The sequence below is a fragment of the Gekko japonicus genome, unplaced genomic scaffold (genome assembly GCF_001447785.1).
Source record: "Gekko japonicus isolate JY-2015 unplaced genomic scaffold, Gekko_japonicus_V1.1 scaffold133, whole genome shotgun sequence".
In the NCBI taxonomy this organism is placed as follows: domain Eukaryota; kingdom Metazoa; phylum Chordata; class Lepidosauria; order Squamata; family Gekkonidae; genus Gekko; species Gekko japonicus.
The window spans coordinates 273,798-287,782 of NW_015171506.1; the positions used below are offsets into that span (position 1 = coordinate 273,798).

Sequence of the window (13,985 nt, forward strand, 5' to 3'; positions counted from 1 at the left end):
ATCTAACAACAGCAATGCCGCCACACCGCCTTGATCCAGATGCCTACGGAGGTAGTCAGTCAGGGCGACCAAAGCCGTCTCCGTCCCATGACCCGGGCGAAAACCAGACTGGAAGGGATCTAGGACTGAAGCATCCTCCAAAAAGCCCTGTAGCTGTGACGCCACTGCCCTCTGTATAAGTTTGCCCAAATAGGGCAAATTGGAGACCGGCCGATAGCTGGCCAATTCAGCCGGGTCCAAAGATGGCTTTTTCAAGAGAGGGCGGACCATCGCCTCCTTGAGTGCTCCGGGGAATCGTCCTTCCGAAAGAGACTTGTTGATAATCTCCCGCAGAGTACCTCGAAACCCTTCATGGCCCACTTTAATGAGCCAGGAGGGGCACGGATCAAGGGCGCATGTGGTTGGGCGCACAGATACGAGCAATCTGTCAACTTCGTCCAGACTGAGTGGGCTAAAATATTCTAAACCTGGAACCGAAGGCGTGCAAGGGGCCTCATGTTCACTTACTGTCTCAATTGTGGCCGGGAGGTCGCGGTGGAGCGCCAAGACTTTATCTGCAAAATAGCTCGCAAAAGCCTCGCAGCCAATGTCCAATTCCCTATCGTTTCGCCTGCCCTGGGGCAGGTCTGTCAGAGACTGAATCGTACTAAATAATTGGGCTGGGCGTGAGCTAGCAGATGCAATGGAGGCCGCATAGAACTCTTTCTTCGCGGCCTTCACTGCCATCTCATAGGCCTTCATAAGCGTCCTATAGGATGTTCTTGATGCTTCGTCGCGAGCGCGCCGCCACCGTCTCTCTAGTCGTCTCAGCTCTCGTTTCAGCTGCCGCAACTCCTGGGTGTACCATGGTGCGTGCCTAGAGTGAGTGCGGAGAGGACGCCTGGGAGCGATCTCGTCGATGGCAGTGGAGAGCCGAACATGCCAGTCCTCCACTAGCTCATCCAACGAGCCACCAGGGGGCCTTGGATCCTGCATCGCCATCTGGAGCCGCAGCGGGTCCATTTGACTCCGCGGGCAAGCATAAATCTGCTCACCGCCCTCAAAGGGTCGGGGTGGTACATTCAGATGGGCCTTCAAGGTCAGGTGGTCCGACCATGGCACTGCCTAAGCAGTGATCCGGTCCACCCTCACCCCCGCCGCAAAGATCAGATCGAGCATGTGACCGGCCCGATGCGTGGGGGCTGATACAAATTGAGAGAGCCCCAGTGCGGCCATGGACGACACTAGGTCCGTAGCCCGGCTGGAGGCCGCGTCCTCAGCATGGACGTTGAAATCACCCTGGACAATCAGTCTAGGGTGATCCAGGCTGATCGGTTATATGGAAGGTAAAGTTGAAGCAAGATAGGCTAGGGTTAAATTCTGTAGACATTGCTGGTGGAGGTGGAGGTGGATCCTCCTGTCTTGTCCTTTCTCCAATTTCTGCCTTTAACCTCAAAATGACAACACTGGGGGGGAGGGGCTTTCATGGAATATAAGGCACACAAAACCTGCAGCTATATTGAGGAGGACAACATGTAGAAATTGCTACTCCTAGCTCCTGCACATTGTGTTGGAGGGGGGGAAAAGCATAGGATTCAACTTTTATTGATTTAAATTAATGCTTATAAAAACCACTACTATGACAAATAGATGAAAGGCACTTCTTTAAACTGGCTCACAGAATTAATAAAATAATAGGAACGAAGTTCCCAGCCTCCCGGCGAAGCCGATGAGGTCTGGGAGCTGTTTTGCCACCCCGGAGGAGCCAAGGCAGCAACAGAATCATGATGTGTGGCGTCGTGATGTGGGTGGCATGGGCAGAGCCGGCTCGGCTAAACCATCGGGCTCTGCTCCCGCCCAAACAGTCGCTGACTCATGCTCAGGCTGATCGGTAGCTCCGAGCACGAAGAGGCAGAGGGACAGCCTACCTTCGAGGCTTCGGGCCCATCGGGAGCTGTTTCCTTAGCCGTGGCTGCAGCAGAGCACTGGGACATCAGTGCACGGCAATGTTCGCGGCTGCGGAGTGCCTCTAGAGGCAGCGGCGGTCACGGCAGCAGGAACCCTTGGAAGCAGGAGGATGACAGCAATGGTGTCCCCTCTATGATCCTGCAGCAGGCCAGGGCATTAGGCGATGGCTAGTTGCGGACCGGGGAAGGGGGTCAACCCATGGTGGCGGAATTTTAAGCTGCCCTTGGTCGCACATGGCAACAGGTGCCTGGGGAGGGAGTCTGGGTGCTGGCAGGAGCACCAGGGTGATCTCTGGCAGCGGCGGAGGTCCCAGGTGCCGGCGTTTTTGGCAGCTGCCATTCAAGACATCTCCCCCCCCCCGGGGTTTCTCAGACTGACTGGGAGGGAGGCCTTATTAGCTGTGGCCTGTAGTGGCATTTTGGGCGTCCCCCCCTTCCTTCCTCCTCATCTGTAGTCAGCCCCCAGCCCTGTTCCCTCAGGCGATTAGGGACAGTTGGGCTGGGGACAGTTGGGCAGCCGCGGGGGGAGGCGGTTTAAAAAAAATTCAAACGGCCAACAGGAGCATTGCCTCAGCCAAATCGTGACGGTTGGGCAGGGAACAGTTGGCTGGCCTCACCCCCCTAGTGTCACGGCAGGACCAGGGGGCGTGACGCAAGCAAGCAAAAGTCCGGGAACAGTCCAAGGTCAAGCCGAGCAAATCAGGTAGCAAGGTTCAAACAGGTTTAAATCACAGTCCAAAAGCAGGGTCAGACATACCAAAGTTTCAAGTCCATAATCACAACGATACCAGAGGAGTCAGAGATGAACGCAGGGTCAACAAAGCTGAGGGTCAAAAGCCGAGGATCAAGCCGATAAGAATTCCACAAGGTCTGGAGCAGAGATGCAAGGATTCAGGTCCTGAACAAACGACATTTGAGGAGTGAGGACAGGATCCTGTCAGTAATCAGGGCTAAGAGATCTTCTGGCACGCATGCGTGCATTCTGCCTTTGCTCTCTCAGCTGTTGTCTTCTTACATTCCTGAGCCTGGTTACAGGTGGAGGCGAGTCTGATGATGAATTACTGGGCTGCAGCAGAGACTGATCCCTTGCAGGTGTTCCCTGGGAGGCTCTATCCTCCTCACCACTTAGATAGCTTTCAGCTACAGGATCCAGTCTTTGCCTTTCTGCTGCAGTACTGTCCTCAGGAGCCTGTAAGTCCACAGGCTCCTGGCTGGCAGGTGCCTCCTCAGGGTCATCAGAAAGGGCAGGCATGACATCAGCAGGGGCAGGCATGACACCTAGCAACTAACAGCTGGAGTGTGAAATAAATAAATAAACGGTCACAGGGAGCATCAGCTTGAGTAAAAGGCTAGGGGGCACTATTTGTTTTTTATGACCCCTAAATATGCATAGGCTAGGAGTGAGGTAGGGGCTTTTTGAGAGGCAAGACCCTGGTGTTGCAAGCGGAGGCCAATCTTGCGATAAGAGCTTGGTGGCCTGGAGTGTAAATAGTCTGGTTGGCTGTTCTGCTTCCACATGAATGACAAAGACATGGTGCTACAAGTGGAGACTGACCTTGCGATGATAAGAGCAAGGTGGCCTGGAGTGCAGATAATTTGGTCGGCTACTCTGCCTCGCCATGAAGGGCAAGGCCCTGGTGTTGCAAACGAGGCCAACCTTGCGATGATAAGAGCAAGGTGGTCTGGAGTGCAGATAGTCTGGGTGGCTGCTCTGCCTCGCCATGAAGGGAAAGGCCCTGCTGTTGCAAGCGGAGGCCAACCTTGCGATGATAACAGGGACGGCCCCATCTTATTTTGCACCCTAGGCGAGGATCCCTTCTGGTGCCCCCACCCTCGTGCCCCCACCAGTTTTCAAGTTGGCGGTTGGGGGTGTATACAAACAAGCGGGGATCAAAAGAAGTGGAGGAAGGGAGAGATAGAACCTTCTACATCTGTGATTCCTGATTTGGTGGAAAGCCCTTTGTGTAAAACCACCAAAATGCCAGGGGAGCTTGGTGGGGGATGGGAAGCACAACGAAGGTAGGGTCTCTTAAAAAAATTAACTGGGGGTTATAGTGTGTGAATTCGAATTTTAATACAACGGTTTGCATTGGAAATGTTTTGCATTCCAAAAGCCTCATTATGTCGACGAATTAGGGCTTTAACGCCCTTTGCTTTCACCTGGAGGAGCTCTTCCAAACGCGCGCACGAAAAGCCTTTAAGCCTGCCTGGCTACTTGGGGATGCGGGAGAAAACCGAGGAGAGAAATGGCCATTCCGGCACAAGTTTCTCAGCCATGTCGTTTACATCTCTCCCCCCCCCCAAAAGCACTTGTTCCTTCTGCACAAGCACTTTTTAGAAGCCTGCACAAACCGACTGCTCTCCACTCACAACAAAGCACCTGGCCTGACCAGCTGCCGCCGCCACCACACTTGCCCTGCTGGGGCGCCGCTTTTAGGTGCGGGAAAGGGGGCCTGTGAACCAGGGGCCACCTCCTCCTCCACCAGGGATGCACAGAGGTGGGCGCCTGCAAGCCACGCCGCTCAGCCGGGGCACAGAGAGGCGGGGCCGGAGGGGGAGAGACTGACCAGGGCGCGGGGGGAGGCTCCAGAAGAGCAAACTCATTGATGCTGCAGCAGCCAAATCGCTCACTCACAGTTTTAATGCCAGGAGCTCACCAAGTAGGATTTTTGCTCACAGGACCCCGCAGCTTAGAGGGAGCATTGGAGGAGACCCCCCCTTCCCTCCCCGCCCCACCCCTGAGCTCCTTGCTCCGTCCCCGCTGGCAGGAGAGTCTCCGAGAGAGGAGGAGGCGGTGGGGGGGGACACACACAGAGAGGTCCAGGGAGCAGCCCAGCAAGGCACCTGGTTATTTTTACAAAAGCCGCCCACCCCTCCGAGCGTGGAGGAGGTTGCAATCTTTCAGTCTCCCCCAAACTGCTTGCTAAGTTTGAAGACTGGAGTTGGGGAAAACGAGAGCAGGGCCGGCCGGGGGGAGAAAGAGGCAGCGGTAGCTGTCCTGATTTCCCTCAGAGAGGACGCTTCTGGGTGCACTTGTCAGGGCCGGGGGGAGAAAGAGGCGGCGGTGGTCCTTGTTTCCCTCCGAGAGGATGCTTCTGGGCGCACTTGCTGGGCCGGAGGGAGAAAGAGGCGGCGGCCACCTAATCACCCGTCAGGGAGATCATGCAGGGCTTTTGGCAGAGGCGGGGGGCTTTTGGCGGGGGGGTGAGTGCAGTTTGGTGTCCTAAGGGCCGGCCCGCCTTAGGCGAATGTCTAGTTCACCTAGTGAGTGAGCCGGCCCTCTATGATAAGAGCAAGTTGGCCCAGAATGCAGATAGTCGGGTTGGCTATTCTGCCCCGCCATATATGGCACAATTCGGGAGACCCTGAAAGGCTATAGAGGGTGGTCTAGGGCAATTTTTGCCGCACCTCGGTATGCGGGTTGAGTGGGCGGAGCCAGCTCGGCTAAACCACCGAGCTCCGCTCCCACCCAAACAGTCACTGACTCATGCTCGCCCACCCTCCTGCCCTGTTCTTAGTGCAGGCTTTTGCTGGTCATCTACTGGGGCCAGGTAGGAATTTTTCACTTTTACCCGGAATTGGCAGATTGGGTGGAGGTGTTTTTGCCTACCTTGCACTGAGAGCAGCGGATTGAAGTGATGGATGTGGTGGTCAGCAGTTAAGTAGGTTGGTCACTTGGCAGGTTGGTGCGGGCAAGAAACTGGAACCAGTGAGCACCTTACGGCATTTTCCCCATTAGGGAACGGGGTCATCAGGAACTGCCTTTGGATTTTCAGGTCCAGGGTGGGGAATGGTGATCACCTCCTCTGGGAACCTCTTAGGGTATGCTCCTCCCGGCAAGTTGTCAGCCTTCAGGGGTAGGCGCTTCTTGGTGGCGACCAGTTTGCTGGGCTGCCAGTCGCGAGCCAGACGAATGCCTCAAGACCGGAGCTGGGTGACCCGCCCGAGAAAAGGGCAAGGAGGTTGGTCAGGGGAATGACATTTGCCTTGCCTGTTCCATGCTCGCTTAGCTGGTCCCTTGCCGCAATGTTGTGTTAAATAGTTAATAAAGTGGCCCTTGTTTACTCCAAACTGTTGTCTGTCTTGTTATTCCGACTGGTGGGGGGGCAATAGCTGGAATGACACTTTTTATTTTAAAAAAGCAATTTCTGTTGTCCTTCATGTGTTTGTAAACAAAATAAGCAATTTTAATTAAATGTTTTTTGTACTTTTTGTATTGCAGAAATTGTATTTTTCTAAAATCTTACGTTTTTGTGTGTTAAACATAAATAGGTCAATGTTAAAAGAAATTGGTCCTCCAAAATAATTGAATTATGTTGTCAGATAATACACCTCAGTGTGAAATACTTACTTTATGGTGTGCTGTTTTTACTTTAAAACTATTTCAGACCCCCTTTAAAACATTTATTTCCTGTAGACACTCCCTAAGATTCTGAGCCAGACAGCTCCAGCATTCTGCATGAGCAGCTGCAGTTTTGTGGTGGAAAAGTCTAAAGAATCTACAGCACGTGTTGTAGTCTGGAGAGAGATAGGTGTTCAGAGAAGTTATACCATGGAAAGCACATTGTGTGGATGTGATCAAGGGAAATACAAGGTACAACTTCTAGTGAAAAGGAATGCAACATCTATGTTTCTAACATTTTTGGATAATCTATATATCTAATAGTGACATGTGGCCCCTATTTGTGGATATCTAAATCCGCAGATCAGGATTGCACTGATGCCAAAGAGATTTTCCTGCAAACTTGGGCAACCCCCCAGGTTTGCAGAAAAGTCAGAAATCACACAAAAAACACCACCCTGTAGAGTTGGTGACAGATGCTGCTGGGAGCCTGTCTGGGCCCAGAGCAGTTCCCAGACTCTGTTGCTCCTGCAGCCAAGCCCAGAGGCTTGGAGCCATACCTGGCTCACCAATAAGGAAGCCACTCCAGGCCCAGAGCAGCTTTCTGACACCACAGGAGGGGGAAGAGACAGAGAAGGGAGAGGGGTAGAAAGGGGGGGGGATAGAGAAGGGGGTAAGTTTACAGAGAAGGGGAGGGGGAGATTGATGGAGAAGAGCTGGGGGGGGGCAAAAGAGAGTGGGGAAGGTTGAAAGATAAGGGGAGGGGGAAGTTGGTTAGAGAAGAGGGAGAGGGAAGGAAGCAAAAGGATGCACCCTCCCTGTATATTTCTTGCAGGTTCTCACTTGTATCATCCTAGTACCTTAGCTGAATTCTCTTTAAGACCTTTTTTGCAATACATATTGTCAGAAACATAGAAAGACAGATAACAGGATTTTTCTTTCTTTTCTTTTTTTTGAAACCCCCGGAGGGATATTCCCCCCCCCAATATGACTACAAACTACAAAAAAATATATAGGAAGGGGAACTACAACTATGGATAAAGGAAAGATACCCACACTAACTAAAAACCCAAGAGTGGGAGACCCCCTTTATGTTAAACTTAATATTAGTATTAAAAGAATTAGTAAAACAATATACTTGTAGAGTTCTTGTTTTCCACATTGTTCTGTATTAGTAAATTAGTTATTATGAGAGAACTTTCTGAGCATCATCTTTGTTTCAAAGGGCCATTTATCAGAGTCCTTCTGCCCTTACTTCGGCTTTCTGTCTCTAAAATCATATACAGTTTTCATTGCTCCCGCACCCACTTCTGCAGCAGAGTCCTCATCCGTTCCCGAGGCAGCTGAGTCACTTGACAGTTTCTTCCTCTTTAAAGTCTTCCCCTGATCCCAGCTGATGTCTCAAGAATTCTGGAGTCTATCTTCTCCCTTCTATCGTTGATTTTAAAGATGACACCTTCAGGAATCGCCCACCTGTACTGTATACCGTTTGTTTGAAGAAAAGTAATTAACTCCTTGTAGCTCTTTCTCTTCTGGTGAATTTCAAATGGAATGTCTTTTAAAGTCTTGATCATTGTATTCCCAAATTTCAGTAGAGTTGCTGAAGTTGCCTTTAATATAGCATCTCTGGTCTGTCTTCTTGCAAATCTCACCACAATCTCTCCAGGCAGGCTATTTTTAAAAATATAATTGGAGTAAGCCCTATAAGCTGTCTCCATGTCTTTTATTATTTCCTCTGCTGGCAAGCCTGTCACTGGAGTGATAATCTCACCCAGAGTCTTTTTCAAATCTTCTTTTTCTGTCTCAGGAACCCCCTGGAACCTGAGAATCATATTAGCCTTTTCCATTTGCAGCTGCAACAAACGATTTTCTTGAAGATTTTGTTTCGTTTCCACTTCACCCATTCTTTTCTTCATCTTCTTGCTTGAGGTGTCTATCTCTAACTTTCTCAGCCACCAGCTCCACTTTTTTTCCATTTCTGCCAGCTGTCGCTGTTGTGAAGCGAAGTTTTGATTTAATGAGGTCAGTTGCTGGTTAATACCATCAAGCTGATCCATCACTGGCTTGAGCATATCCCCTAACAGCTTCATGACGTCAGCTCCCTCTTCCGACCTCGGACTCTGAGGCTTCACTTTAAACTTTCCTCGTGATGCCGCCATTTTTCAACTTTGTTTACACTTTCAAATCGCTTCTCTCGGGCTCGAAGCACTCATCAATTCGCTATTTGCACTCAAGTAAGTCTCTCAAAATACACATGCTGTCTGTTTCCTCCCACTCCCCCTTTGCTGCATTTATCTGTCCTTGTGCTTCAGAGGCGTCCCTCTTTGCACTCCGCTTTTCCCACGGGGAGGGGGGGTACTGTTTATCAAAGTCCGTTTACTTAGAACTCACGTTCATTGTTGGTTACATTCCTGACATCACTCACATCAGTCGTTGTTTCGCTCGGTCTCTCCTGCTTGTCCCGGTCAGGTTAGCTTGTGCCCTAAGGCCACTCATCGGTAGGACCTTCAGAGCGGAGGGAAGCCTCGATTCTCTGGCAGCAAGCCGTCAAAGAGGCTAACCCTCAAAGCTCTCTGGCCTGGAGCCTTTCACAAAGACTCCGTGGGAGTGCCACTTGAGGTGGTACCCCTCCATGCCGATGGTGTGCTAATCGCCTCCCCAAGCTCTGGGGAGAGCGACTGCCATCACCAATCCATAGACCGGAAGCTCTGATAACAGGATTTTTCTGTTTTGTTCTGTTGATCTAAGGTTTTATTCTGTATAGTTTTAACAGGACACAGTATACTGGGAATTAATATTTCAATGGATTAGATCCAACCAGCATTTTTACTAGTGAAAAACTAAAATGGCTACTATGAGAATCATGAGGCCTGGGTCACAAAAGCCATATGAAGCAAGGGTTGCAGTATGTAGGGGAATTGAACTGAATGAAAAAGCTGGCTGGATTCAACCCAATACTTGCTCTGTGCATCAGACATCATTGCTATTAACTAGCCATTCAGAATATGTATTCTCTCTACTTAGGGTTTGCAGATTGGGACACGTGAGCTTGAAGAGATGGGAGCTAAATTCTGTTCTGCTTTACTGCGTTTGAAAAGATTGACATCGCCACTGGAATACAACCTACCACCTAGCCTCTTTGACATTGAAAATGATTTGATTGAGTCCAGTTGTAAAGTAACAAGGTAGTTCAAGTTGAATGTTTTTGGTTTTCTAAACAACTTGATCAGGAGGAGCTTCCTTAGCATGAAAGTAATTAAGATCACTGGCATATTCTCTGGCAAATGAACATTTTAAAGAAATGTAACAAATAGCAACATTAGTAAACACTTTCATCTGGATCCAGAAAGAAGTGGATTGCTCCTACCATACATGAGAGACTGCACAGTTACTGTGTACATGTAGATACTGTGGAACATAACTGGATTGCTGCATGCACAATTCTAAATCTGCTCCAGGATTTTGTATTAGGCGCTCTGTCTAAAGTATAAAAACCCTGTCATGTCAGATTTTTGTATAATATGTATGTATTAATATTTATTCAGTTTAAGTGTTTTTAAATCTAAAATTGAAGGCTGAGGACAAGATTTTTTTCAGAGGGAGGTTTTAATTATTGTTTGGTTTTTGAGATTAATTTTGTAGAACTTAGTGGCTAAATATTCCTATTGCTGAATTTCTTTTTTGGACAAGTTGGTGAAGCTGAGCTTCTTACCAGGAAGGGGAGGCATTGCCTTCTTTGGCTTGGTACACTTGCATTTCGAACTTTTTGCTCTCCTCATACCTTATTATGGTGAAGTTGTCCTTCTTGTTCCCTCTTCACATACTATGACCAGGATTATTTGTGATCTGTAGCATCCCTATCTGTATTATCCTGCCACTAGGTTGAATTTTGTATGGTGTTTGCTATACAAAGTGATTGATTTTAGAAAACATACAGTATACTCCTCAGTATCCTATCAGGAAGGTAAAGCTACAGTGAAGAAACTTGTGGTATTGCAAATTATGTCCTTTAGATTCAATTATAAAAATTGTTTTCTTTGATTTATTTCTGTTACTTATACCCTGCCCTTCTGTGTTGTACATAGCACAAAAGGTGGCTAACAAATATAAACTTGTATTCTGAATACATTGTAATATGAATAAACTAAGCATCAGGAGATGAGAAGTGAGGGAACCAGATGTTCCTCTTGGGACAAGGAATTCCTTGTTCTGAGTTCACTGACTGAAATTTGTGTGTCTTGCATACCTTTTGGTTGACTTACTCTGAGTTTTGGTTGACTTACTCTGAGTGGACAAATAGCAGGAAGGGAAAGGGTTAAGCTCCTCCCTGCCCATCATTTCTCTGCTCAACTGAAAAATAACAAGATGCAAGGTACAGCATTTATTTAGCTCTTATGGATCTCTACACATTTCACTATGAGCTTTGTCAGGGGATCTATTATAAAATACAACATAAAAACAAATTCATTAAAATTTGTTACAAATTAATACTCTCTACAGAATATAAAATGCACAAATGAAGTCTGCGCATGTTATAAATTGGCCTTATAAGATTCCTATAATTATATCTAAGTCTGCAACACAATTCTCTTCTATAATAAACAAGAACTCAAGGGAACTTATTTTTATACATTGTTAAAATTAAAATGGTAAAAAAATGACACAGTGGCTTACAATGCTCCCTCTAAGCTGTGGAGACTTGTGAGCAAAAATTCTACTTTGTGAGCTACTGGCATTAAAGTTCCAAGCGAGCGATTTGGCTGCTGCATAAACTAGTTTGCTCTGAAGCCATCCTTCCTGAGCTAAGACAAAAATGTGTGAGCTGGAGGCTAAAAAACTGTGAGCTAGCTCACACTAACTCATCTTAGAGGGAACACTGGTGGCATGCCTTCTACAGAGATTTTTCAGCTCCCACCTTGAACAGTAAGGTGAGCAAGGTAGACCTGGCCATATTTGATAGCCAGGTATGATGTAATGCATCCATTCACCCTTTAACCCTTAGAGGACTGATGGTTTCAAAAATGCTTAGTCACCATGACTAGATATGTAAAGGAGGTCCAGGGTCTCATTTAGTCCAAGAGGGACCAAAGATCTTAATCTGAGTATCCACTCTCCCTCCTTTCTCATTAACAAATTGTCATTCTGGCCTGGTACTTTTTGCATAGCCCAAAAGACAATATCTGTGAGCGTATGTTTACATTCTATAAAGTATGAAACCAAGGGTGCTCCAGTTACTCCCAAAGATATGTTACTTTTATGTTCACAAATACATGTTTTTAAGCACCTTGAGGTTTTTCCTATGTAAAGTTTGTTACATAGGCACCTGATGGCATATATCACTCCTTTTGAGTTGCAGTTTATGAAACTTCTTAATTCATACTGTCCTCTATCAAGAGGGTTTGAAAATCCTTTAATATTACATGTAAATTTACATTAGGAACAATTTTCACACTTGAAATGACTTGAGGGTGAATCTATACCCAGTAAAAGTTGTTGTTTGTTATTTTTAAGAGAGGTATCACTATGGACCAGTAAATATTTGAAATTGGAGTTCCTTTTAAAACAGATTATAGGCTTATATTCACAACCAGAGATACCATCCAATATATTCCAGTTATGTTTTATGCTTTTTGAGAGTCTGACCATTATTGAGTTAAGAGATAAATGGCAGGCCAGCCTGTCAAGATCAGCTTTTCTGCTGGTTTGGAGAAGTTGCCATCTGTTTTTTGTGAGGGCTAGGATAGCCTCTCTTTTCCAAGGTATCAATTAAAACTGAGTATTCCCTCTGGAAATCTGAGGTGTCAGAACAGTTTCTCCATAATCTCAAAAATCCTGCCTATGTTGTGGTTTAAAAATTGTCTATAAGGTAAGTTCCTTCTGATATGCAAGGGATGATAACTGTCAAATTTTAGCAGCGAGTTTTTATCAGTAGGTTTTTTATAAAGTCTGGTAGATAATTTTGTGCCATCAAGATACACCATGATGTCAAAAAAATTAGATGTCTGTCGCTATGTAGGTCAAATTTTATATTGAAATCTTGTTGGTTCAGCCGTATGGAATTTTAACAGCTATGATTGATTCCCTGCCCATATAAGGCGGATGTCATCTATGTATCTCCACCACTTAAAGATACAGTTTATGAGGGGATTTTTGTTAGAGTATACAAATCCTTGCTCAAAAATTTACATATATAAATTGGCAATCTCAGGAGCCGTGGGGCATCCCATAGCAATCCCTTTAATTTGCCAATAGAATGTATGGTTGAACGTAAAGTAATTCCTTGTCATGGAGATATCAACAAGCTCTACCAGAAAGTTGGTGGATGACATTGCTTCATTTTATGTAGTCTTTTCAAGTAGTTCTAAGGCCTCGTCCTGTGGAATGCTGGTGAATAGAGATACCACATCTAAAGATACCAGAAGTACCTCCATTCCAATTTTACCTATTGCATGTAATTTATTTATAAACTCGGTTGAATCTCTTATCTATGTCTGTATCAATGGTATAAATGATTTCAAAAAATAACCCCCATATTTGTAAAGTGGTTCCAAGACTGAGTTGCAGCCTGAAATAATGGGTCTAACCAGGGAGGGAAGTGATATTCTTATGGATCTTAGATGAAGTAGACAGTATTAATTTTTAATATATTTTAATGAATTTGTGTTTCTATGTTGTATTTTATAATAGATCCCCTGACAAAGCTAACAGCAAAATTAATTTGTGTTGGGAGAGTGTTTATGGGTCACCTCTATAGCACCTACTTTGATCTTAAACAGTCTACATATAAATGTATATAATTCTCTTACCACTCTAATGCTTTTTTGGTTCCAGTTTAGTTAAATTCTTTTTAACGTGGTATTGCTGGGGATTATTTGCCATGCTAATGGGGGTGAGGAAGTATGCAGATCATTTCAGTATAACTGGCTTAAAACCTTCTTCGCGGTATTCTTGCTCTAGCCCCACTACATATGTAATGGAAGAAGATGAGCCTCGCTTCCTTGAAGAAGTGGATTATAGTGCTGAAAGCAATGATGAGCCAGATGTTGAATTGACAAATAATGCTGGTGACTATGAGCCCAGTCTTCAAGAAGATGGACTTTCTGACTCTGAAATTACAAGGACACATTTGCCTTAAGACATCCTTGAAACACAAAGAAGAAATGAAGTATGGTGGCTTTTGGAAGATGGATGGGATGGATTCTATAACTTTGCAGTTTTGCTCAAGCAAATTGACTTCAGTCAGTCTGGTTGAAAAACAATAAATGTTCTGGCTTTTAAATTAATTGACAGCTGATTTATTTTAAGAGTCTGGTTTTCATCTTTTGCACTGATATGGCTTTACCTCTTGACTGCCTGGTAAATATTGTTGCATGGCTTTTTGTCTTCTTCATCCCTATAATCAACAAATTGCATCAGAAGCTATTGGTGGTCAGAAGGCAGAAGCTAAACCTCATTCTTTGTGATACTGTCTAAGTTAGTTACTAAACACAAATACACTTTTATTAAAATATGTTTGTTTGTGTGTGTTGACAATTTTTTCTTAAATGTTTGCAGTACTGTAGGAATTGGTAAATTTTGCAAAGCTGAACTAAAGAAAATACATGTACTGTACATGTATATATCTTGAGCCTTAAATACAATGTAATTACATAGTTTTACTATACTCTTGATTTGAACCAGACTGTGATACTGACAAT

At 45.9% G+C, this 13,985-nt stretch overlaps 1 protein-coding gene across 2 annotated transcripts in view; it reads left to right on the forward strand.

The window, feature by feature from the left end:
- The window catches only part of AGTPBP1 (ATP/GTP binding protein 1), a 146,244-nt gene extending 132,569 nt beyond the window's left edge, over positions 1-13,675 (forward strand). For both annotated transcript variants that reach the window (XM_015419280.1, XM_015419279.1), the window contains exons 24-26: positions 6,364-6,540; positions 9,313-9,473; positions 13,246-13,675. In XM_015419280.1, coding sequence (XP_015274766.1) covers positions 6,364-6,540; positions 9,313-9,473; positions 13,246-13,423 — 516 coding nt within the window. In that variant the 3' untranslated portion in view covers positions 13,424-13,675. The remainder of the gene's footprint in view (positions 1-6,363; positions 6,541-9,312; positions 9,474-13,245) is intronic.
- Positions 13,676-13,985: the final 310 nt, after the last annotated feature.